The following is a 24,976-nucleotide window of genomic DNA, read 5'->3' on the forward strand; positions in this document are numbered from 1 at the left end:
TACCATCAGAAACTTCTTCCTGGTTTAGTTGGAATCTCTTTGTTACTTGAATCCACTGGGAGAAAACAAACTTTCTCCATCTTCCAAGTGACAGCTCTTTAGGTATTTGAAGATGGCTATCATATCTCCTCTTACTCAGGCTAAACATACCCAGCTCCCTCAACTGTTCCTCATAAGGCTTAGTTTCAAGACAACTGAGCATTTTTGTTGCCTTCCTCTGCACACGTTCCAGCTTATCAATATCCTTCTTAAAATTGTGGTGCCAAAAAGTGGACCCAGTACTCCAAGTGTGATCTGACCAAGGCGGAATAGAAGTATTATTACTTATCTGGATCTGGACACTATACTTCTGTTGACGCTACCTAGAATTGCCTTAAGCTTTTTTTGCTGCTACATCACACTGTGAGCTTATGTTCTACTAAGTGATTTTTTTTTTAAAAAAGCAAAGACTTTTTGCTGTTCTTTGTTTGCTTGTTTTTAAAAGTATAGATGCCACTTCAAATTGCTTAATTTGTGTCATTAAAATCTATTATATTCACCTTCAGAGCACTTTTGTTACAAACCAACTGCTGTGTGTGGGGAGTGAAACAATAATAATAAAAAAAGAATGTTAGAGAAAGTTACTGGCAATGTTCCTTCAGAATGCAGCTGTGCAAATGGGAGCAATATTTATTTAAGGGCTGTGGATGCTCTGACAAAGTGTTATGGCGCTGGGCAAATCATTATGCTAGACATCGCAGCCGTATGCATTATCGTGGTCGTGGTGCTCAGGCCTATTCAGCATAACAAATTTAACAACCGCGTTTGTAATCCCGAGTCGTTTCAGAGCATTTGGGATTCTGAATCTCATTGTTAGTCAGACATGCCCCCAACAGGGGAATCTTGGCATCATCTCGGCTAAATATGATAAACACAGGCAAACAAGCCTCTCTCATTATCCACTGCCCCAGGAACTTTTGGCTACGGCTCCAAACCCGACAAGAGCTCTGGGAGAGTGGAAGGCCAAGAATCAGTGCTGTTCTTTCTGTGACTACTCTGGCAAGCGGAGGCAGCATGAACGTGATTGTGACTCATGAGACGAAAGCAGGTGAATCAATCACACTTTAGAATCGAACAGCAAACTGCAACTTATACGGAACAGAAGAGCCTCTCGCGTGGCAAAGTCCAGACAGGACTGGAGAGTTTCTGCGTGAGCCGAATCGGGCTCACGGGCCCTCAAGCGAATATAGGAAAACAGGTTCCCGTGGGTTGAAGAAAATGAGGCATTCCTTGGGCAAACAAGTTTGAAAACGCCAAGAGCAACCCATCTGTCTTCATGGGGTTTTGAGACAGGGATGAGGAACCTTTGGCCCTCCAGATACAGTTGGGTTACAGCTCTCATCATTCCTGACCACTCGCCATGTGGGTTGGGGCTGGTGAAAGGGGGGGGGTCCAATGGTATCTGGAGGGCTGTTGGCTCCATAGCGCTACCGCTTCCCAAACCAAGAACCTCAGGATGTTGGGGAAACAGTGGCGCTGGCAGCTAACGTTATAGGAAGCTGTTTGTATTGTTGTTGTTGGCATCTATCTGTCTTGAGAGATAATGGGGGGTGAAGTCAATCCGCTGGAGAATCATAACTTATGCCTCCTGTGTTGTTGTCGGTGTGTTAGCAGCACCCAAGGGACCTTCCCAGGGCACAAGCCTGAGCAGTGTATATGGAGGTCCTGGGCTGCCCAGACGACAAGACCACCCTCTCGGCCTCGCTGATGTGGCCCAAAGGAAAGCAGAGCAATATGTTTGGCACCAGCTTGGCTGCAGAAGGAGGCGTACAAGGTGCCATCCAATCGTCTAAGGGACTCCACTCCAGATTTGTATAGGGTTTACTCCTTAGCCTTTTCTTCCCCCAAAGATATTGTCAGGAGTGCGTGCAGGAGCCAGGCCCTGTGACTGGTAGGGCTTCGCAGGACTGGGGCTTTCCTAAGTTTGTTCTGGAGAGGCAAGGTGCGGCCAAACAGGTGAGGCCGATTGGTAACTCACAGCACCTGGTGGCAAGAGCCGGGAAGGGATATAAGCTCAGCTTTCCCTTTGGCTCTTTGCCACAGCAACATGCTTCCTGCCTTGCTGCGTTTGGCTTCTTGACTCCTTGCTTCCTGATCCTCGGACCCTTGGCTCCTTGACTCCTGGTTTCTCTGACCCTCAGACCCATGGTTTCCTGACTCCTGGCTTCCAGACTCCCGTTCCTGCTCCCATCCCGCTGTCTTGCCCCCGGTCCCGATGTTCTCAGCCGGGACTTCAACCGCCCGTAAACCAGACCGTGACAGATATCCTGCAAGGCAGCAGAGGTTTAGGACCAGAGTTTCCTTATACTAGATGGGATGCCTTCCCAGGTTGACAAGTCCCATCTGCCCCTCATGTCTCACGCTACAGCAGGTGCAGAAAGCCTTTTATTGGTCATTGGACCAACTAATGGTCTCATTCTCTCCATCTGCTATAGCCTGTCTTCACATGCAGGGGGAGTCCCTAACTCACCAAGGGTTTGAGACCCATCGGCTACTCTCACCTGGTTTAGCCAGCCAATCAAAGCCATTCCTGGCGTGCGGCTGCTGTCACATGCTGACAGCTTCTGGGAGCCGCAGGTGAGAGCTGAGTGCAGGGTGGGGACCAAAGGTGGGTAAACAACCCCAAAAGGAACATGATATGCTCCCCACTAGAGGGACTACCCCTCACCTAACACTCTACACACCACAGGGTATGTATTATCACTACTTTTAGTACAGTGGTACCTCAGGTTAAGTACTTAATTTGTTCCGGAGGTCCGTTCTTAACCTGAAACTGTTCTTAACCTGAAGCACCACTTTAGCTAATGGGGCCTCCTGTTGCTGCTGTGCCGCCGGAACACAATTTCTGTTCTTATCCTGAAGCAAAGTTCTTAACCTGAGGTAATATTTCTGGGTTAGCGGAGTCTGTAACCTGAAGCGTATGTAACCCGAGGTACCACTGTATTATTATCCACTCCACTCTAAGATCCCAGGGTGGATTACCACAATTTTAAATACTATATTAAAAACAGCTTTTTGCAATCACAAAAAAATGAGGGTCGTGAAAATATGCACCTCAGACCAGCCTAATCCAATCCACCACTGTGTTCAGACACCAATCCAGAATCTTCAGAGTCTCTCCTGATTCAGATGTTATAGAGAGGTAGAGTTGTGTATCATCAGCATTCTGATGACACCTTGCTCCGAAACTCCTAATAACCATTCCCAATGGCTTCATATAGATATTAAATTGCTCCTGGCGTAATTTTTTTCACACTTTTGGAACAGCTTAGGTTTCAGCTTGCAATGAAGAGGAGTTTGCATCCTGATTTCAAATGTAATTTACATATTGCTGTAATGGATAGGTAAAATGTTTGTTTGTGGTATGGTTTTGTTTTTTTTAAATCCCACCCGATTCTAAAGCACCCCACACTGTTTTGCAATGCTAATCTTCCTGTTCCAGAAATCTAGCCTTTGGAGAGCAAAAAACAACAACAAACATTTACATGCTGTTTATAAAGGAAGGGCATATTAATTAGATTTTATTGCAATATCGAGATATTAATATTTTACAAGAAGTAGTTTAAACAAACAACAACAACAAACACAGCGGGGAAGGGGAATCTGAGGCCCTCCAGATGTTGCTGGACTCCATCTCTGTAATAATCTGAAATCTGCAAACTGTAATAATTTTAAGATGGAATGGGAAGGGGGTGTTAACATAGACATAATTCGCTTACACTGTGCAGAGATTTGGAGTTGCACTGGAGAGTACAGAAGCAAAGCAACATATTTGCTCTCCTATTAGAAACATGAGCAGCTAGTTGGTTCTGTTTGATTGCATTTCCCCCCTCTAATTGGTGAGTACCTGTTTTTTTGTTTACATCAAGAAGCCATAGTTTTCACATGAACAGGAAACACAAGACAGATGCCCTCCATTGAGCTGTGACAATGAAGGATAGCAGTGAGATGGACTTCCCTCCCCAATTCTAATGGCTTCTGTCCATCTTTTCCAGGCCTGCCTGAAATGAATTTTGCATAGTCCATTGCAGGAGGCAGCAAAAAAAAGGGACGCTGAGATCAGGCGATGATTGCTTCCCCTCCTGGCTCCGAGGGCAGAGAAGGAGGAACCTCTGACCCTCCCATTATTGGTGTGCTACAACTCCCATCATTGAAAAACAAAGGTGAAGAAGAGTAGACACTAGTATGGCCCCACACTGAGCAAGACAGTAACCCACTTTTATGGGTGCTGAAAAATGTGGGGGTTTCACTACAAAAAGGTTGCAAAACTGCTGCAAAACTTTGCTACCGCTTTGGAGCAAATCAGACAGTGCTGGTGATGCCTATGACTCACACTTTGAGTCTCAATTACTCAGTTTTAGAGGCGCCACAAAACATGGTGCTTCCACTGCAGAATGATCGCAGAACTTTGGTACCAGTTTGGAGTAAATCAGACCATGTTGGAGTTTGGGGCGATACCTACGACCCCCAGTGTATCAATTACTCAGTTTGTGGGCGGGGGGTGCATGCTGCAAAATGCAGGGTGTGCGCTACAAAACTATTACAAAACTTTGGCACCGGTTTGGAGGGGATCCCCAATTTGGGTGTTTGTAGTTAATGAAGTTCCAAAGGTCCATAGCTTTTTAGATACTAAACCTGCTGTGTCCTGGAACTGGTCATATGCGGTGCAGCTGATTGGAGTGTTGAATGGGACACAGCTGAGGGAAGACCAAGGAAGCTCCAGCAACCTTGGCCCTCGCCTATAAAAGCAGGTCTAGAGGGAGAGACTAGACTGATGTCAGCAGGTTCCATGAACCCTCTTGTGGTGAGATTTTGAGGGATGATCTGTGAGTTTGCTTAGGTCTGGGTAGAGAGCCAAGCTTGATGGAAGGAGTCCTGGGTGGGAGACAGGAGTCTGAGGTGTGTTGAGTGGAGAAGGGTTTCAGAATTTATCAGTATTTATTAGCAACTTCTGTATCAATGCTTCTATTGCCTATTTTTGTAACATTCGTTGTTCTTGTTTGCTGTATACTGCTTAGAGAAAAGGTACAGAAATTGACTAACTAACTAAAAAATAATAATAATGCCGTGAATATGCCACAATTAGAGACTTTGGGAGAGGGTTCTCACCCGCAAATTATCTGGCTGATTTACAAATACCTAAGTACAGACACTCCTTTACCCTGGCCAGATTTAACGTTCTGCCCTCTGCCCTGCTGCTAGGCAGATATGAGGGCAAACCATATGAGTCACGTGTTTGCCCATGTGGCTCATCGGAAGTGGAAACAAATCTGCATGTATTGCTGCACTGTAGTTACTACGAGGACCTACGCCTGACCTTTATTGCCCCAGTTCTACAAAAGCTTAAAAATGAATCAGAACTCCAACGTATGAGAGCCTTGGTAGAAGATAAGGTCCCTGAAATTACGATCAATGTTGCCAAATTCTGTGTAGCCGCTATTAGGCGCAGGAAACAAGAGCTTTCCAATGCCAATATGCAGGCGAAGGCAAATACTTAATTTTATTTACGCTGTCTAATTTTAAATTGCTGTTATGGCCTAATCTGTATTGAAATTGTCCTTTGTTTTTTCCAGTGTTATGCTGTGCTGACTAGCTGTACGAGTTAATCTGGTCTGTGACCGTTTTTAATAAATTTGATTTGATGTGCCGTGAATATGCTGCGCTATGTGTGGTCCATATAGTATGTATCAGGAGGGTATGTATGTATTAGATTCTGCATAATCTGTATGTACCAGATTCTGCATAAAGGACAGATGGTGCTACAAAGAATAATCAGAAACATGATATTTAGTTGGAAGCTGACATGCCTATCTTTTGTTTTCAAGTAAAGATTGCTCCTGGCATAAAAGGGTAAAGCAGCAGCACTGGGATTTGAGAGGGAATCAGCAAGTTTTTGTTTTTCTCAGAATCAATATGTCAGATGCAGCATGAGATATAGAGAGCAGGCTCATTAAAACTTGAAGACATTCATATATTTTTTATTTTATTTTGCTTTAAAATGAAAGCCCTCTGGAATATTGTATATGAACATCTTGAAAATTATGGAAATTTCCCTGTCAAAAAATGACAAGCTGACTAATACCAAGGAGCATGTTTTAAACACAAATCTCTCTTCTCTTCTCTTCCCTGCCCCGCCCCCTGCACCCTTAGTCAAAAATCCTATTTCTACAGATCTCGTACTAGAAAAATATTACATTCTGCAGACTAATCTCACCTACTCTTAATAGATTTGGTACAGCACGCAGCCCAACTGAGCACTCGTAAACAGTGAAGTTTTCTCCCTGCTGTATTTTAATTAGCTAGAACATGGTATTTATGAACATATCCTGACTGATTGATCCCATTGCATGCGCCAATATCAGCTCCAGGTTCTTTCGTGGTTTGGTGGCGGCTTCACAGTCCCCAGTGTCGGCACCCAGCATAATAGGACATCTGTTGGGGCACATGCGTCCTAGCGAGGTCACTGATGGGTAAACATCAGGGAGAAAGGGCCTTTTCCAAAGTGGCACCCTGGCTGTGGCTCAGCTTTCCTAGGGAAGCTGGCCTGGTACCACCTGTGTGAAAATAATAATAATAATAATAATAATAATAATAATAATAATAATAATAATAATTAATAATAATAAATAATTTATTATTTATACCCCACCCATCTGGCTGGGTTTCCCCAGCCACTCTGGGCGGCTTCCAACAGAATATTAAAATACAATAGTCTATTAAACATTAAAAGCTTCCCTAAACAGGGCTGCCTTCAGATGTCTTCTAAAAGTCTGGTAGTTGTTTTTCTCTTTGACATCTGGTGGGAGGGCGTTCCACAGGGCGGGTGCCACTACAGAGAAGGCCCTCTGCCTGGTTCCCTATAACTTGGCTTCTCGCAGTGAGGGAACCGCCAAAAGGCCCTCGGCGCTGGACCTCAGAGTCCAAGCAAAACGATAGGGGTGGTGGCGCTTCTTCAGGTATATTGGACCGAGGCCGTTTAGGGCTTTAAACATCCTTTCTGTTTACCAAGGCCTTCTAAGCTATTTACGTCTACTGGGCACCTCCATTTTAAAATCTATGCTTTTAATCTTGATGATGTTGTGCTCTCATTTTTTCAGCTGTATCGATTTTATGCTGGGTACTTTTATTACAGGGGTCAGCAAACTTTTGCAGCAGGGGGCCGGTCCACTGTCCCTCAGACCTTGTGGGGGGCCGGAGTATACTTTGAAAAGAAAAAAAATGAACGAATTCCTATGCCCCACAAATAATCCAGAGATGCATTTAAAATAAAAAGACACATTCTACTCATGTAAAAACACGCTGATTCCCGGACTGTCCACGGGCCAGATTTAGAAGGCGATTGGGCTGGATATGGCCCCCAGGCCTTAGCTTGTCTACCAATGTTTTAGTAGAACGGCAGATAACAGCAGCAACAATTTTAGTACTACTAATACTTCTGCTACTGTTACCGTCAGCATAAGTGCACAGTCATGCTGGGATTATCATCCACCCAGTGTTGCATAATGGTTACTCTTGGACCATGACCTGGGAGACCAGGATTCGAATCCCCACTCAGCCATGAAGCTCACTGGGTGACACTGGGCCAGTCACCATCTCTTGGCCTGTTTCATTTATCATTTCATTATTTCATGATGGGTGGTAGAGCTGAAAGGGGACATCTGCATCCCAGTGGTGCGCTGGGAAATGTCAAAGTCCAGGAACTCGCTGTGGCAGCCCCCAAAGACAAGCCCCAAGGAAAGCCCAATATATGAGTATTTTCTCAGTTATAGAATAGTGAGCCAGAAAAAGGGTGGTGTAGCAGCTGGAAGTTTGGTTCCATCCACACCAAATGTTTAAAGCACAAGCCTTCTTCCAAATGGTCCTGGAGACTGAGGTTTGCCTCTCTTAGAGCTACAATTCCCAGCATCTTACGGTTCCCAGGATGCTTTCAATGCATGGTGCAGATGCGACTTCTGACTGGGGGGCGGGGAGACCTGAGTTTACAGCCATGACCAGCAATGACGTTCACCAAATCACCTTGGACCCAGCTTACCTAACAAAGGGGTCATGTGCCAGGTCTCTCCTCCAAAACCCCCCAGTCTCGCAGCACCGGCAAAAACTGTTCCTGCAGTAAATAAAGAATCAGAGCTGTTCTCTCCTGTGTCCCTGCTCCACTCCACCAATGTTTATGCCACCATGTTATGGAACGGCAGTAACCACTCGCCATCACCCAATAAATGGACAGCCAACTGCATTTTTCTCCTTCTTTCACTTCAATCTATGAACGGCCACAAAGTTGTCCATTTTCAATTTTTAAAAGAATGATTTCATAATTCAGTTTTCTAAAAATAAATAAAAATCAACCAAGTCTTTTGAATTTAATGGGCAATTCTTACTAACACACACACACAGTTATTGCAAAAATTTCAAGACAGCCGCTGTTAATATTTTTCAAGTTACAAGAGAAAGAAAATACAGTCTATGTATTTAATAGCATATTGAGGCGTATCTATCCATTTGAAAGCTACTTACATAAAAAAGGGCATCAGTTGGATAAGAGTCTCTTTTTTAGGGTTGGAGGCGAATTCTGGTAGAGTCTGGATTACTTTGTTCATAACATTCCTTAAGTAATTCTGCAACTGTTTCCGCCTTTCTTCTACAAACTTTGCATCCTAAGGGGGGTGGGAGGGGAGGAGAAAATGGAATTAGGCCACAGACTTCAATTTTTGTGCCAAGCAAAAATATAAAATGTAATTATCGAGTTCCCATCCTAAAATAAATAAAAGTCAAGCTGTACTGCAGATGGACAGCATAACCCAAAGTATGGAAACGTCACAAAAAGGTCCAGAATCCAACCACCAATGCAGTATCAAACCTCAAAGCTGCACCATTGATATGAAAACGGAAATTGGTCCTTAAAGTGAATTTCTGTTTGAATTGTAGACTGGAGGACATTCAGGATGTCATAGACTAGCTGATCTTATATCTAGTATCAGTTTAAATGTATTTGCAAATAAAATATATTTTGCCTCGAAACAACATTTTGGTACAAATAATGCAGTGGAATTCAGAAGCTGCCTTCAGGATTACTAGCAAACATCTTATTGATTGGTTATTAAAACCACGACCTTTCCTTAAAAAACATGGATGTTCAAGGAAGCTTACAACATTCTAAACACAAGAACACACACATTGCAGGGAAAAATATTAGAAGAGATTTCAGAGACATATGACAGCACATCAAATGAAAATGAAATCCGAGGAATCGATACAAAAAACATTCCTTCGATACAAAGGTCATTTTTTCAGCTCATCAAAATGAAGATCTGCCTAAGAAACATCTCAATGAAGTGGCAAGAGACCAGAGGCAGAGGGATGAGCTTCCTCAGGTAGGGAGCGTCACAGCCTAGGTGCGGACTTGGGGAAGGCTATCTCAGACATTCCTGCAAGCCACACCTCAGTGACTGAAGGGCTGGGGGGAAAGGGGAGGGGAGAACGAGAGAGCTTTTCCACTGGATCTCACAGTTGGGTAGGTTCATACAGGAGGAGCTGTGAACCACATTATCCAGCATCCCAATAGGTTTTTTGTGCCCTCCTTAAAAAAAAAAAAAATCTGCTGCTCACATAGGTCCCCCAGCATGATACTGTGATGTGAAAAGGGTTTTTTGTGGACCCCCAAGACACCCCACAATTGTTTTAAAAGTAAAACACACACACGGCAGGGGGCATGTGTCAATAAGGCCCTTGCCCCAGAAAAGTTTAGCTACCCTTGCTTTAGTTTACATTGTGTCTGGATGTATTGCAATGTGCTTTATGTGGAGCTTCCTTTGAAAAGTATCCAGAATCTTCCACCGGTCCAGAATGGGACATCTAGGATAATGGCGGAATCTGACTCTTAGAACCAAGTGGTGCCATTAATAGAACACTTCCACTGGGAGCAATTCAGAGTGCTGTCTGTTAGCTTTACAGGGCCCTAAATGGCTCCGAATGGCTTCAGGTTCAGGATATCTAAAGGGCCAGCTCCTTTAAAAGTAAAAGTTTGGCCACACCTAAAGAAAGACATGTGCAACTATGAATAGGATGCAGTTGGGATGGTTGCCACTGTTGTTTAGTCGTTTAGTCGTGTCCGACTCTTCGTGACCCCATGGACCAGAGCACGCCAGGCACCTCTGTCCTCCACTACCTCCCGCAGTTTGGTCAAACTCATGCTGGTAACCTCGAAAACACTATCCAACCATCTCATCCTCTGTCGCCCCCTTCTCCTTGTGCCCTCCATCTTTCCCAGCATCAGTGTCTTCTCCAGGGAGTCTTCTCTTCTCATGAGGTGGCCAAAGTACTGGAGCCTCAGCTTCACGATCTGTCCTTCCAGTGAGCACTCAGGGCTGATTTCCTTCAGAATGGAGAGGTTTGATCTTCTTGCAGTCCATGGGACTCTCAAGAGTCTTCTCCAGCACCATAATTCAAAAGCATCAATTCTTCGGCGATCAGCCTTCTTTATGGTCCAGCTCTCACTTCCATACATCACTACTGGGAAAACCATGGCTTTAACGATACGGACCTTTGTTGGCAAGGTGACGTCTCTACTTCTCAAGATGCTGTCTACGCCTGTCATTGCCCTTCTCCCAAGAAGCAGGCGTCTTTTAATTTCATGGCTGCTGTCACCATCAGCAGTGATCATGGAGCCCAAGAAAGTAAAATCTCTCACTGCCTCCATTTCTTCCCCTTCTATTTGCCAGGAGGTGATGGGACTAGTGGCCATTTCGTACAAAGATTACCATAATAAAGGACAAAAGTGGTAAGGACCTAACAGAAGCAGAAGACATCAAGAAGAGGTGGCAAGAATACACAGAGGAATTATACCAGAAAGATATGGATGTCTCGTACACCCCAGGTAGTGTGGTTGCTGACCTTGAGCCAGACATCCTGGAAAGTGAAGTCAAATGGGCCTTAGAAAGCACTGCAAATAACAAGGCCAGTGGAAGTGATGGTATTCCAGCTGAACTATTTAAAATTTTAAAAAGATGATGCTGTTAAGGTGCTACACTCAATATGCCAGCAAATTTGGAAAACTCAGCAGTGGCCAGAAGATTGGAGAAGATCAGTCTACATCCCAATCCCAAAGAAGGGCAGTGCCAAAGAATGCTCCAACTACCGCACAATTGCACTCATTTCACACGCTAGCAAGGTTATGCTTAAAATTCTACAAGGAAGGCTCAAGCAGTATGTGGATCGAGAACTCCCAGAAGTGCAAGCTGGATTTAGAAGAGGCAGAGGAACCAGAGACCAAATTGCAAACATGCGCTGGATTATGGAGAAAGCTAGAGAGTTCCAGAAAGACATCTACTTCTGCTTCATTGACTATGCAAAAGCCTTTGACTGTGTCGACCACAGCAAACTATGGCAAGTTCTTAAAGAAATGGGAGTGCCTGATCACCTCATCTGTCTCTTGAGAAATCTCTATGTGGGACAAGAAGCTACAGTTAGAACTGGATATGGAACAACTGATTGGTTCAAAATTGGGAAAGGAGTACGACAAGGCTGTATTTTGTCTCCCTGCTTATTTAATTTATATGCAGAATACATCATGCGAAAGGCTGGGCTGGATGAATCCCAAACTGGAATTAAGATTGCCGGAAGAAATATCAACAACCTCAGATATGCAGATGACACAACCTTGATGGCAGAAAGTGAGGAGGAATTAAAGAACCTTTTAATGAGGGTGAAAGAGGTTGCCACTAGATCCTTTATTAAGGCCACAGTAGACTCCTCTGCCAAACGGTCAGGAAAGGAGAAGAAGAGGGAGCAGACTTCATTGCATTTTTTTGGTCAGGTGTGGGGAGACCCAGAACCAGTGATTCTGGATTTAGAGGGGGAAAGCACAGTCAAGAAACACTGAACAAGGCCCTTCAGACAACCCTCCCCCCCTTTCTCTCTTGAAAATCAGTTTTCACCATTATTATTTTTTGTAAGAACTAAGAGAACCAGCCAAGGATTATATTTACATCTGCACAAACAGCAGCAGCAGCAGCATAGCTCATTTGGGTCTCTTCCAATTCAGCACCTAGGGTCTCCCAGTCAACAACACATTAGAAACAAACAAATCTGGATGGAAGCCCGGAATGGAAAACGCCAAAGAGATTTGGTAGTCACTTAATGGAGTTTAGCAGTTCATAATCTGACTCTCCACCTGCTACTGCATATATATATATATATATATATATATATATATATATATATATATATGAATGAGAGACTTGCCAATTATATAGTCACCTACTCCAGAGGAAGGTGGGTGGACAGGAAACATTCAATGGGCATTGACCAGCACTCCCCACCAGTAGAAATAAAATGAAAGAATTAAAACATTAAATGCTCATTTCAACCTAGCACTCTGCTTTTTTCCACAGCCTATTCAGTTCCACGGAAGTACTATTGGGATGTCAAAGTGTGAGAATGGGCAACTGATTTTGGACAGCAGAGATTGCTACTCCCTTCCTTAGAATTACATTACATTCAAGTAGACTCACTGCCTCATCCAAAATATGGTACTTCAACGAAGGCTGTGCATTTGCATTAGACCCACAGAGTCCTTACAAGAGTTTAAATCTCACAAGACTACATATTTATCCCACTAAAGAGATGTCTATGCGTGCTCTCAGAAATCCTTACAGCAACCTTGTCAGGCCGATGAGTATTATTAGGGCAGCGTAACCCCAGGATCCACCACTGCTTCAACTGTTCTTCCCCCAGCAATAGCCATTAAGAGTCCTGACACTTCTGCTTATTATTTAGTTATTTTTATTAGTCAGTATTTATTTTTATTTTTTGGTTCATAGCAGGACCAATATTTGAACCAGAGACTTCTTTGCCACCACGTCTCTGAACAAACAAAAAAATCGACATCTTATGACTGGAGACAAAGCAGGATTTGCAGTACAGTGGTACCTCGGGTTAAGTACTTAATTCGTTCAGGAGGTCCGTTCTTAACCTGAAACTGTTCTTAACCTGAAGCACCACTTTAGCTAATGGGGCCTCCCGCTGCCACCGCGGCGCCGGAGCATGATTTCTGTTCTCATCCTGAAGCAAAGTTCTCAACCCGAGGTACTATTTCTGGGTTAGCGGAGTCTGTAACCTGAAGCGTATGTAACCCAAGGTACCGCTGCATCCATGTGAAATAAGTGAGGTTCTAGAAAATGGCTCAACATCCCATCCCGTGCTCTTCACTCAGCCGTCACAGGTAAATTCAGACCTGGTTAATTCAAGCACTCTTGTAATTTGGGTAGAAGAAATACAGATAATGGTAAAGGTAAAGGTAAAGGGACCCCTGACCATTAGGTCCAGTCATGGCCGACTCTGGGGTTGCGGTGCTCCTCTCGCTTTACTGGCCGAGGGAGCCGGCGTACAGCTTCCGGGTCATGTGGCCAGCATGACTAAGCCGTTTCTGGAGAACCAGAGCAGTGCACGGAAATGCTGTTTACCTTCCCGCCAGAGCGGTACCTATTTATCTACTTGCACTTAACGTGCTTTTGAACTGCTAGGTTGGCAGGAGCAGGGACCAAGCAACGGGAGCTCACCCCATCGTGGGGATTCAAACCGCCGACCTTCTGATTGGCAAGTCCTATGCTCTGTGGTTTAACCCACAGCGCCACCCGTAGTGCTACCCAAATATTTACACTATGGATATTTTTTATGGCTGCCCTTTTGAAGCAAAATTTGATTGTCTGAAAAGAGACAATGCCAGAAAGTCATTAGGACTGTGTGCAAGACATCCTGGTGTGGAGAAAGAGGATAGAAGAAAATATTTCTCCCTCATCTCAGAACACTAGAACTCATGAACATTCAGTGAAAAGGGAATGATGGAAAATTCAGGACAGGTATAAGAAAATACTTATTCATGCAGTGCATAACTGAACTATGGAATTTGCTCCCCAAAGAGTGCTTGCTTGTTTCCCAGAGACATCTGGTTGGCCACTCTGAGAACAGAATGCTGGACTAGATGGGCTACTGTCCTGATCCATCAGGACTCTTATGTTCTTAATCCTGACCCATCACACTCCCTTTTTCACCCAGGTATCCAATTCCCTTTGCTTGTGTTTGCTGATGAGGTCAGGGTTTTTAATAATGTAACCCTAATACACAACACGGGACGCGGATGGTGCTGTGGGTTAAACCACAGAGCCTAGGACTTGCCGATCAGAAGGTCGGCAGTTCGAATCCCTGCAACGGGGTGAGCTGCCATTGCTCGGTCCCTGCTCCTGCCAACCTAGCAGTTTGAAAGCATGCCAAAAAAGTGCAAGTAGATAAATAGGTACCACTCCAGCGGGAAGGTAAACGGTGTTTCCGTGCGCTGCTCTGGCTCGCCAGAAGTGGCTTAATCATGCTGGCCACATGACCCAGAAGCTGTACACCGGCTCCCTCGGCCAATAAAGCAAGATGAATGCCGCAACCCCAGAGTCAGTCACGACTGGACCTAATGGTCAGGGGTCCCTTTACCTTTAATACACAACACTATGCATTTCTTTATTAGTGCAAGATCTCGGAGCAGAAATTGGCCCAAAGAAAGTTCCATTTAATCCAAAGCAACTCAGTCAGACATTGGTTCACGACGCAAATCTCTGGAGCTTAGTGCTGCTTAACTGATCTCTTCTTTCATTGCAACACTTAAGAGTGCAAAAAATAAAAATAGGAAAGTCAGAAAATACTGTATAGCCAAGTAGGTTTGCACCTATGATTGTATTTTGGAAAAAACATCCATGTCTCAAATTTGAAGAATCAAACTGGTAATTGTTCTAAAGAGACCAATAAGTACTGACTAATTGGTAAAATACATTACACACTCTTGTTTTTGTCAGCTTAAAAACTCTCACAGGAGATATGGATGCTCAATGAAGAGGAAACCTTTATGGACCTACTTAATGATCTTGCAAAAATAGCTATTTGGGGATTCTTATCCAAATTCATCAGAAAGTTAACAGGAACCATGACTTGAAAAGATCTCCACCTGGGAAATTATTTTTAAAATTCATTATTTGCACCGTAATGCGAGAACAAATTATCTGAAACACCTTTCTTTAGCTACATTTTCTAAACTTGTATTGATGGCAAATGGGCAAAGGTCCTTAGGGAGTGTGCTCCACAGGCAGAAGGGCACCATGATGAAGACACTTCCACCTGCAGCCTCTCTTTTTAGAGTCCATCTGCGGCTCCATCCAGGGAGACTACTCCATCTATAGCAGGGGTCAGCAAACTTTTTCAGCAGGGGGCCAGTCCACTGTCCCTCAGACCTTGTGGAAGGCTGGACCATATTTTGAAAAGAAAAAAAATGAACGAATTCCTATGCCCCACAAATAACCCAGTGATGCATTTTAAATAAAAGGACACGTTCTACTCATGTAAAAACACTCTGATTCCCGGACCGTCGCGGGCCGGATTGAGAAGGTGACTGGGCCGGATCCGGGCCCCCGACCTTAGTTTGCCTACCCATGATCTATAGCTACTACTTCTGAACACTACAGCATCATTCAGCTACAAGAGCACACTAAACCTTTATCTGTGGATACAGATATTTTCTTTGTGGCACGTTTTTCTTTCTTTGCAGGTTGCAGGAAAGGAAGCCCAAGTAACTGGAGATTCACAAATTCTGATTGATAAACTCAAAACCAAAACAGGAGAGCAAAGTTCCACCAGGAATTTGAGGTTTTGCAAATCACAGCTGGTCTTAAACCGACATTATTGCCTAACAGATGGTTAACATGGGCTGAGGTGTTTCATCGAAGACGTTCCTAATACTGTCCCTTCCACAGGCTACTATAAGCAGCATGATTCTCTGTGTTATCCAGCCAGCTAAATAGATAATTCAAAAGACATTCTTTATTTTATTTTGCCACATAGACACCCTGATGACTGCATTCCGCTGAGGACCAAAAACTACACTCTGCTCTAATGTAATCCTTTGCTGTGCAGCCTGGCAAAACTAGCTGCTAAGGAAGGCAGTCTTAGGGAACAAGAGCTAAGGGAGCACTTTCATTTTTTTATACCAGAAGATGGATCAGGACTCAAACTCAGTGAAGTCAGAGCATACTGTGGAAACATGTCTAGTCCATTCTTTTTTTCTTTTCTTTTTTAAATACAACCAAAGAGGGCTGCCCTGGCTTTAAATTTATCAAGTTAGCTCTATGAGGATAATTTAACACACCTCCACCCTGCATTCAGCTCTCAACGGTGGCTCCTTGAAGCTGTCAGAATATGACAGCAGCCACACCCTGGAACGGCTTCCACTGGCCAGCTAAACCAGGTGAGGGCAGCCAATGGCTCTCAAACTATCAGTGAGTTAGGGACACGCCTTGCATGTGAAGACAGGCTCCGATGGATTGAGCGGACAAGACCAATAGTGGGTCCAGCGGTCCAGAAGGCAGTTTCTGCACATGCTGTAGAGCAGGCATAGGCAAACTCGGCCCTCCAGATGTTTTGGGACTACAACTCCCATCATCCCTAGCTAACAGGACCAGTGGTCAGGGATGATGGGAGTTGTAGTCCCAAAACATCTGGAGGGCCGAGTTTGCCTATGCCTGCCGTAGAGGGAAGTGAGAGGCAGGTGAGGCTTGTCAACCTGTGGAGGTGGCCCATCTAGGAGACGGAAAACACTGGTTTTTTGAAATGATGCCTGTCTAAAAAGTGTTGTCGCCAACATAAAAAGTTTGGAAAGCTCTGGAGCAAACTCTACACAAATCTGGAGTGGAGTCCCTAAGACGGTTGGAGGGTGCCATGGACGCCATCTCCTTCCAACAACTCCTGAAGCCAAGCAGGTGCCAAATGTATTGCTCTGCTTTTCCTTTGAATCAGTGTGTCGTGGGCCAGGAGTCAGCTTCGCCTGCTCAACAGCAGCCTGAAGGGGGAGAAGGCAGAGTGACTCCACCTGCAGCTGATCAGCCTTCAAGGACACAGAGGAGGAGGCACTGATGAGAACCACCTGGCTTCAGCCTTCTCCCCCTTCAGGCTGCTGTTCAGCAGGTGAAGCTGATTCATGGCCCATGACACACATCAGTGAAGTCAAGAGGGAGGTCTTTTCGTCTGGGCAGCCCAGGACCACCATACACACTGCCCAGACTTGCGCCTTGGGGAGGTCACTTTGGTGCTAATAATAATAATAATAATAATAATAATAATAATAATAATAATAATTTACTATTTATACCCCACCCATCTGGCTAAGTTTCCCCAGCCACTCTGGGGTGTTAAAAACAATACAGCATTAAATATTACAAACTTCCCTAAACAGGGCTGCCTTCAGATGTCTTTTAAAGATAAGATAGCTGCTTATTTCCTTCACATCTGAAGGGAGGGCATTCCACAGGGAGGGCGCCACTACCAAGAAGGCCCTCTGTCTGGTTCCCTGTAACCTCACTTCTCGCAATGAGGGAACTGCCAGAAGGCCCTCAGCGCTGGATCTCAGTGTCCGGGCTGAACGATGGGGGTGGAGACACTCCTTCAGGTATAGAGGACCGAGGCCGTTTAGGGCTTTAAAGGTCAGCACCAATGTCGTGGTTTGACTTCACCCCCTTGAGACGCACTACATTGTTTCTCGAGACAGATGCATGCCAACAACAAACAACTTTACTTACCTACCACAACGGGACAGCTATTTGCTGTCATTTCCTATCCAAGCAAGTGAACAATGACAAGAGTTGGGAAATGGGAGCGTCACTATTTTCTTGCCTTCCACTCTCCCTTTGAGTGGCTGCATAGACTGGACCCAGAAGAAGAGGGCAAGCAAATAAGGCAGGAATGGGGAAGCCTCTGAGGGTCACTGATGAATGGAGCAGCTCTTTCTGCCCCTTCCTTGGAACTAGGGATATAGGAACCTATGAAAATGCCTTATACCACATCAAACCTTTGGTCTGTCTAGCTAAGTACACTGACTGGTAGTTCCTCTTCAGGTGTTTCAGATACGGGATTTTCCCAGCCACACCTGGAAATGCTGGGAACTGAACCTGGGACATCTAGCATCCAAGATGGATGATCTACTACGGAGCTAAGAAGACCCATGTGCTCAGGCAGACAGACACTTAATTACAGCGCATGTGTGTGTCCTTTTAAAGTGAAGAGTACCTTAAGTGCCTTTGCAGAAAGGCTGCATATAAAAAGGCCATGAATCTTAATTTGTAATTTTCAGAAAATTGCAGAAACATACAGGAATTCCCCGCCCCTCCGTGCTTTAAAAGCTCAAGGTGATTTCAGCTGCCCTTTGAAAACATCTCACTCATTTTCTTGTTCTCAAGTGACTGCTACAACAGCAACAGAGAGCATACTATCCCACCTCGAATTTCTTTTTATCAACGCTATAAATACTTCACACAATGTACTTCAACTTGCCTTCCTCGCTTAAGCTTTGACCTGAAATCATAACCTTCCTCTCTCCAGGCCCCGTGCCCGAATGATTTCACATGTCCTTAAAAATACCCATGGCAATCCCAAATCCTGCTAACCCAAGTTGTGATCTGACACAGCAGAGGCAGAGAGGGAAGCACTGTTAACCATAGTACAGTGGAACCTCGGGTTAAGAACTTAATTCGTTATGGAGGTCTGTTCTTAACTTAAAACTGTTCTTAACCTGAAGCACCACTTTAATTAATGGGGCCTCCCGCTGCCACTGCACAATTTCTGTTCTCATCCTGAAGCAAAGTTCTTAACCCGAGGTACTATTTCTGGATTAGCAGAGTCTGTAACCTGAAGCGTCTGTAACCTGAAGCGTCTGTAACCCAAGGTACCACTGTATTACACTTTTGCACCAGCCTGGTGGGGTGCTACTGCCCAGTAGTTTGAGGTCAATAAACACACACACACACACACACACACACCAGCTTGAAGCCTGCATGCCCCTCTGACACAAGAACAGCCTGTTGGATCAGGCCAGTGACTCATCTAGTCCAGCGTCCTGTTCTCACAGTGGCCGACCAGATGCCTGTAGAAAATCTGCAAGCAGAACTCAAACCTAACAACACTCTCTCCTCCTATGGTTTCTAGCAACTGGTATTCAGAAGCATTGCTGACTCTGACTATGGGGGAAAAGCATAGTCATTGTGGCTGGTAACCACTGACAGCCTTATCCTCCATGAATTTGTTTAATCCTCTTTTAAAGGCATCCAAGCTGACATAAAGCTCGAAGTGTGTGTTTCAAAGTAAGCCCAAAGTTTGCTTTCGGCTAAAGCTATTTTACCCGGTATCATGTTCAAATAAACAACTGGAAGGTGGGCACAAAAACAGAGGTTCCAGATTTTGTCTGCCTGAAAAATTATCATTATTGTTAAATGTATTACCTTTCACCAGCAGGTCCCTGGACAGGTTACAACCATTTTAAAAATTAAGAACAGTTAAGTGGAGAAATTAATGGACCTAACTTAGTCTTGTTCATTTTCTTGTGAGGGAAAAAGGCAAGGTATAAATAAATATGTTGTTGTTGCTGTAGTTGCTGTTGTTATTATTATTCAGTGGGTTTAATATCATGGTTTATTTGCGCAGCTCAAAATCTTCCAACCATGATTTTAGGACAGACCAAAAAATATTCTTAAAATCCTTTCACAACTTGTGTTTCATTTGACCTCTGACAATTACAGAAGTTATTTTTCACAAGCTAACAGAGTTATGAACTACATGAAGGCCACTGGATTATGACACTTCGAAAGGAGTGTCTTCCCAGCACAGGCTCCCTAAGCAGGTAAGAAGGAATGAACACTCCATTTAGCTTTCTATCTTAATGTCCAACCAGTGACATATGTACTCAGTCATTAGACTGTTTTTTATTTGAATAATATGCTCTCAGTGACTGTAGTTAATGCTTAGTGTGTCACACTTAATTACACCACCAGACCCTCCAAGTGTCCCTATTTTCCAGGGATGTCCCTTATTTAGAGAAGCCGTCCTGGTTTCTAATTTGATCGTGGAATGTCCCCCTTTTCCTTAGACTGTCTCTATTTTCATTGGAGAAATGTTGGAGGGTATGGAGTTATCCGAGCCGTCTGAAGGCAATCCTGTATAGGGAAGGTTTTTTAAATGTTTTATTATGTTTCTATATATGTTGGAAGCTGCCCAGAGTAGCTGGGACAACCCAGAAAGATGTGTGGGGTATAAATAGTAAAATTATCATTATGGAATGGAACGTCCCTATTTTCATCAGAGAAATGTTGGAGGGTATGCACCACTGTGGGCCATTTCTAGGTCTCAGGTTTAGGTCCTGAAATCTCAGGAGTCTGGGATGCTCCTGACCTGGAAAACCTCTCCACCACTGACACCTGCCCTGGCTGGGTATGGTGGAGCTGCCATTTTTATTTCCCACAATGCCCTGTAGTGACAAGACAATCTTGTAGCACTTCACAAACTTGTGTATTTTAGCAAACATTTTACTTCCAAACAGAATATTCAGACAACCACATCAGCAACAAACTTCACTTGAAAGAGTTATGAAGTGTCTCAAAGCAGGCTTAACATTTATTTATTTTATTCTTCTTGCCTTGTGAGCACAAGAAGATTCTAGGAGAAAGTAACTAAGTCAATAAATGTGACAAGATTTTCAAGTACTTCGCTGCTCTTATTTAAACAGGTATGCAAGCCAAAGCTAAATTGCATTCAGAATGACATGTTTAAAAAATATCACTGCACGTTATTTGGAATGCACTTTTGGGAAATCGTCTCCAAGCTATATATTTAAAAATTTATTAGAATCATTTTGCTCCCATTAGTTTCAGAGATTTAAGTCACTGATGCATTTTCCTAACAAAAGAAGGCTTAAGCATTAAGGCTGAGAGATAACCAGTACTGTGTAACTGGAGTCAATTTGTTTTTGAGTTTGCAAATTGCTATGTAATCTACAAAAACATGCATCACATAACAACTCAGATCAGTGTATCATAATCATATTAACCCTATCTAGACAGAAGTGGGGGGCGGAGTTCTTGTGTGTGTCACTGCACTAAGAATGAGGCCCAATCTGCATTTAAAGCACTTTATTACCACTTAAAATGGTCACTTGCTTTGCCCAAAGAATCTTGGGGTCTATAGTTTGTTAAGGGTGTTGAGAGGTGTTAAGAGACCCCTATTCCTCTCACAGAGCTACAAATCCCAGAGTTTCTTCAAAAGATGGGTTTATTATTAAGCCCCCCTGGGAATTTCTTCAATTTGTAAAATTTTATTTATTGCATTTATATCCCATCTCTTCTCTCTCCCCCCCCCCCCCACTCCAACCGAGGTGATATACAGTGGTACCTCGGGTTACATACGCTTTGGGTTACAGACTCCGTTAACCCAGAAATAGTGCTTCAGGTTAAGAACATTGCTTTAGGATGAGAACTGAAATCGTGTTCCGGCGGCGTGGCAGCAGCAGGAGGCCCCATTAGCTAAGGTGGTGCTTCAGGTTAAGAACAGTTTCAGGTTAAGTACGGACCTCCGGAACAAATTAAGTACTTAACCCGAGGTACCACTGTACATGGTTCTCCCCCTCTTCATTTAATTCCCCACAACAATGCTGTGAGGTTGGTTAGGCTGAAAGGAAGTTACATTAACCCAGCAAGTTTCTTGGCCGAGTGGGGATTCGAACCCTGGTCTGCCAGGTTCTAGTCCGACACTAAGCACTACACCACCCTGTCTCTGAATTGTAGCCCTGAAACTCTGAAGTGTAGCTCTGTGAGAATAGGGGTCGCCTAACAACTCTTGGCTACTACAGTACCCAGAATTCTTTGGGGGCAACCATGAATATTTAAATTGATATGATCCTGCTTTAAACATATAGTGCAGATGGGGCCTAAAATGGAACAGAATCATCCAACAAATATACCATCTACCCTTAGTCTATTCCCCTCCCCCACAAGAAGGAGTATCTCACAACCCAATCTTAATAAGAGTCAAGGAAGATTATCACATTCACAGTTTCTGCAGTCATCACTGATGACACCCAAGCCTGCTGTTCTACATCTTTCAATCCAATTCCAGAAGTCTTGTCTTGCTGACAAGATGTCTGTCTCCACTGAGATATGCTAGACGGAGCTGTTAATCTTGCCAGCAAATTTGCTCTCACTTCCGAAACTATCCATTGCTGGGGGGAAATGCTTCTGTCATTTCTCCACACAACCTTGGAGTCACCTTTGACTATACCCTCCCATCCATCTTCCATTACACCTCCGTCCATGCTCTCTCTTCTGTACACAATGATCCGATTACCTGCTCCTTTTTCAATGTACTCACTGAGCTGCTTCACTCCTCCTCAACCATGTCAAGGTCCTCTTCATGGACTGCTTGCCCAGAAGTCTCCTTCCATTCCTGCCTTGCAAGTTGCATCTCTCAGGCCTGATTCACGCATGCCAACAGCAGGAGACTGTTTCAAATGCTACCTAGGGAAGTGACCCTGCAGCACACGAAGTCTGGTGATTTTTCAGTACATCACTGCAAACTCCCCCCCCTTTGTTTATTTTTTAAAGGCAATAACTGAAGCGATGAGAACTACGTGGAGGTCAAGTCAGTATTAGAGCACATGCTTTATATCAGGCATAGGCAAACTTTGCCCTCCAGATGTTTTGGGACTACAATTCCCATCATCCCTGACCACTGGTCCTGTTAGCTAGGGATGATGGGAGTTGTAGTCCCCAAACATCTGGAGGACCAAGTTTGCCTCTGCCTGCTTTATACACAGAAGGTCCCACGTTTGATCGCCAGCATCTCCGGATAGATGAATATGAGAAGGTGCTGCCAGTCAGAGATGGCATAGGAACACAAGAAGATGCCTTATGCTGTGTCGATCCACGGGTCTATCTTGCTCGGTATTTATAGTGACTGGCAGAGACTCTCTCGGGCATGTCAGATGGAAACGTTGGGGACTGAACCTGGGATGTCCTTCATCCAAAGCAGATGCTCTGCCACAGAGCTACTGCTTTTCCCTGTAGCAACAATACTAGGATGGGTGGACCAATGGTCAGACACACTATAAGCCAACATTGAAGTATTCACTGAAGGGTGGGTGGGTGTCAGGAGACAGAGTCAGGAGTAGGTCAGCAATAAAGTAAAAAACCAGTGTCAGTGGAGTGAACTCTTTATTCTGAGAAACCAAAACAGCACAGGCCTAGTGATCCCAACAACACTTCTCCGTAGGGCTTGCCCCAGTGAGTCTGAAGCTCCCAGCCTTCTCTAAGGCTCCTCCCACAGTTCCTTCCCCAGCAACCTAAGGCTCCTTCGGCTTGCCTCTCATTGCTCTGCCGTCTTCACTTCTTTGTGTGTTCTAGGAGGGCAAGACTCATCTCTGTCTCTTGGCCCCACTCCCCTCCAGCCTCTGAATCTGTACTGCTCTGTGCCCCGGTCCCTTCCTGCTCACTAAACCCTGTTGCCTCTTCAGCTTCCGACACCACCTCCTCCCAGTCTGCTCTCTCTTCTTCCCCTGACCACTCATCGTCGTCCCCCCACCAGTCCCCTGGCTCTGAGCTTTCTTCCCCTGGGGGTCCCCTTCGGGGTTCCCCAGCTGGTGCCTCCCCACCACCCCCTCTGCATCCAGCTAGTCCATGGCACAGGATATAAATTCTGCAAAAACAGTTTGCCCCAGTTGCATTTAATACCTTTGGTTACTACAGTGGACCCTCTGGATACGAACTTAATTCGTTCCAGGGGCCTGTATGTACCCCAAAAAGTCTGCAACATGAGGCGCTGCTTCTGCACACGTGCATGGTGTGATAGAGCGCTTCTGCACATGCGCGCCACGTTCGCAACCCAAAAGTTACTTTACCCGAAGGTAACGTAACCCGAGGGTCCACTGTATTATGAGCTGGGCCTTTGATATCTGACTTCATAGGCAGCTCCTATAAAAATAACCTCCTTCTGGTGCCCATATCCTTTTCTCTTACTTTTAAATACAAATAAATAAATAGGCACACACTCAATAAGTGAAAATGTCCTCTCTGATGTAGAATTGCCTCCTTAAAATATCAGATCATTCTTAAGCCTAAATTGCTTCCATTAATACTCGTTAACTGTGACTTGATAGGACATGAAACATAATGGCTATTTTATGTCTTTCTTAAAGAGTCCGCAACTAATCGATTCACGTCTTCGGCGCTGATGGGCCAGACATGACACCTGCGGAAATGTGAATGGGGCTATTTGCGCAGTTATGTGGAAGAACTGGCCACATAAATTTTGATACCGTTCTCTACAAATGGCAGACATTTGGCAAACGATCAGATGAATTAATTTGAAAATATGTTAACGAGATTTAGATGAGGCATGAATTTTAGAGGGATGCAATAATAAAGACTATTTCGCCCGCATGAAAAACAGTTACATAGATGCACTCTGAGGGCCAACTGAAGTTGTGCATCTTGCTTGGCTGTCCTTCAAGTTACATCTCTGTTTTTCGAATCAATTCAGAATGCCTCTGCTAAAACAGCAGCAATGCCTTTCCCAGATCTCCATATTTATTTATTTTATGTTGTGAACTGCCATGTGATGAAGGGTGGTCTACAAATTTAATGAATAGTAATTAGATAGATAGATGATAGAGAGAGAGAGAGAGAGAGAGAGAGAGAGAGAGAGAGAGATAATAAAGAACCTCTAGTCCTTGAAAGAATTCCCTTCTACATACCGAAAACATTATGCACACACATACGATTTTAACAAATAAATAAAAATAAACAGAACCCCAAAACTTCAGGTAGCACAGAATGAAGCCACCCAAGTACTTGTCGAGGCTAGATGGTCAGAACCTATTACGCACACTTCATTGAGACTGACTTCAAGCCAGACAGCTGGATTATGGAGCAAAAATGAGAGACATGGTCTACTCTGCCAAGGAAATGTTTTCTGGATAGGGGAATAACCTTAGTTCTCTGCAATTCTCTCACTTGGAAGCTCTGAGCCAAAGAGAAGTCGCTTTCTTTTTTCGCTTGAAAACCGTGTCTACCTGAAATCCTGAAAGTCGGACCAGAGA

At 44.3% G+C, this 24,976-nt stretch overlaps 1 protein-coding gene across 6 annotated transcripts in view; it reads right to left on the bottom strand.

The window, feature by feature from the left end:
• Nucleotides 1-24,976, bottom strand: part of SNX29 (sorting nexin 29) — a 213,788-nt gene that overhangs the window by 38,705 nt on the left and 150,107 nt on the right. For 2 of the 6 annotated variants that reach the window (XM_053364010.1, XM_053364011.1), the window contains 2 exons: nucleotides 8,551-8,690; nucleotides 7,003-7,240 (listed from right to left, as the gene is read on the bottom strand). In XM_053364010.1, coding sequence (XP_053219985.1) covers nucleotides 7,102-7,240; nucleotides 8,551-8,690 — 279 coding nt within the window. In that variant the 3' untranslated portion in view covers nucleotides 7,003-7,101. Of the gene's footprint in view, nucleotides 1-7,001; nucleotides 7,241-8,550; nucleotides 8,691-24,976 lie in introns of those variants that run through there. The other 4 variants (XM_053364008.1, XM_053364009.1, XM_053364012.1 and 1 more) reach the window with 3 other exon arrangements.

This window comes from Podarcis raffonei, chromosome 14 (assembly GCF_027172205.1).
Source record: "Podarcis raffonei isolate rPodRaf1 chromosome 14, rPodRaf1.pri, whole genome shotgun sequence".
Taxonomy (NCBI): Eukaryota; Metazoa; Chordata; class Lepidosauria; order Squamata; family Lacertidae; genus Podarcis; species Podarcis raffonei.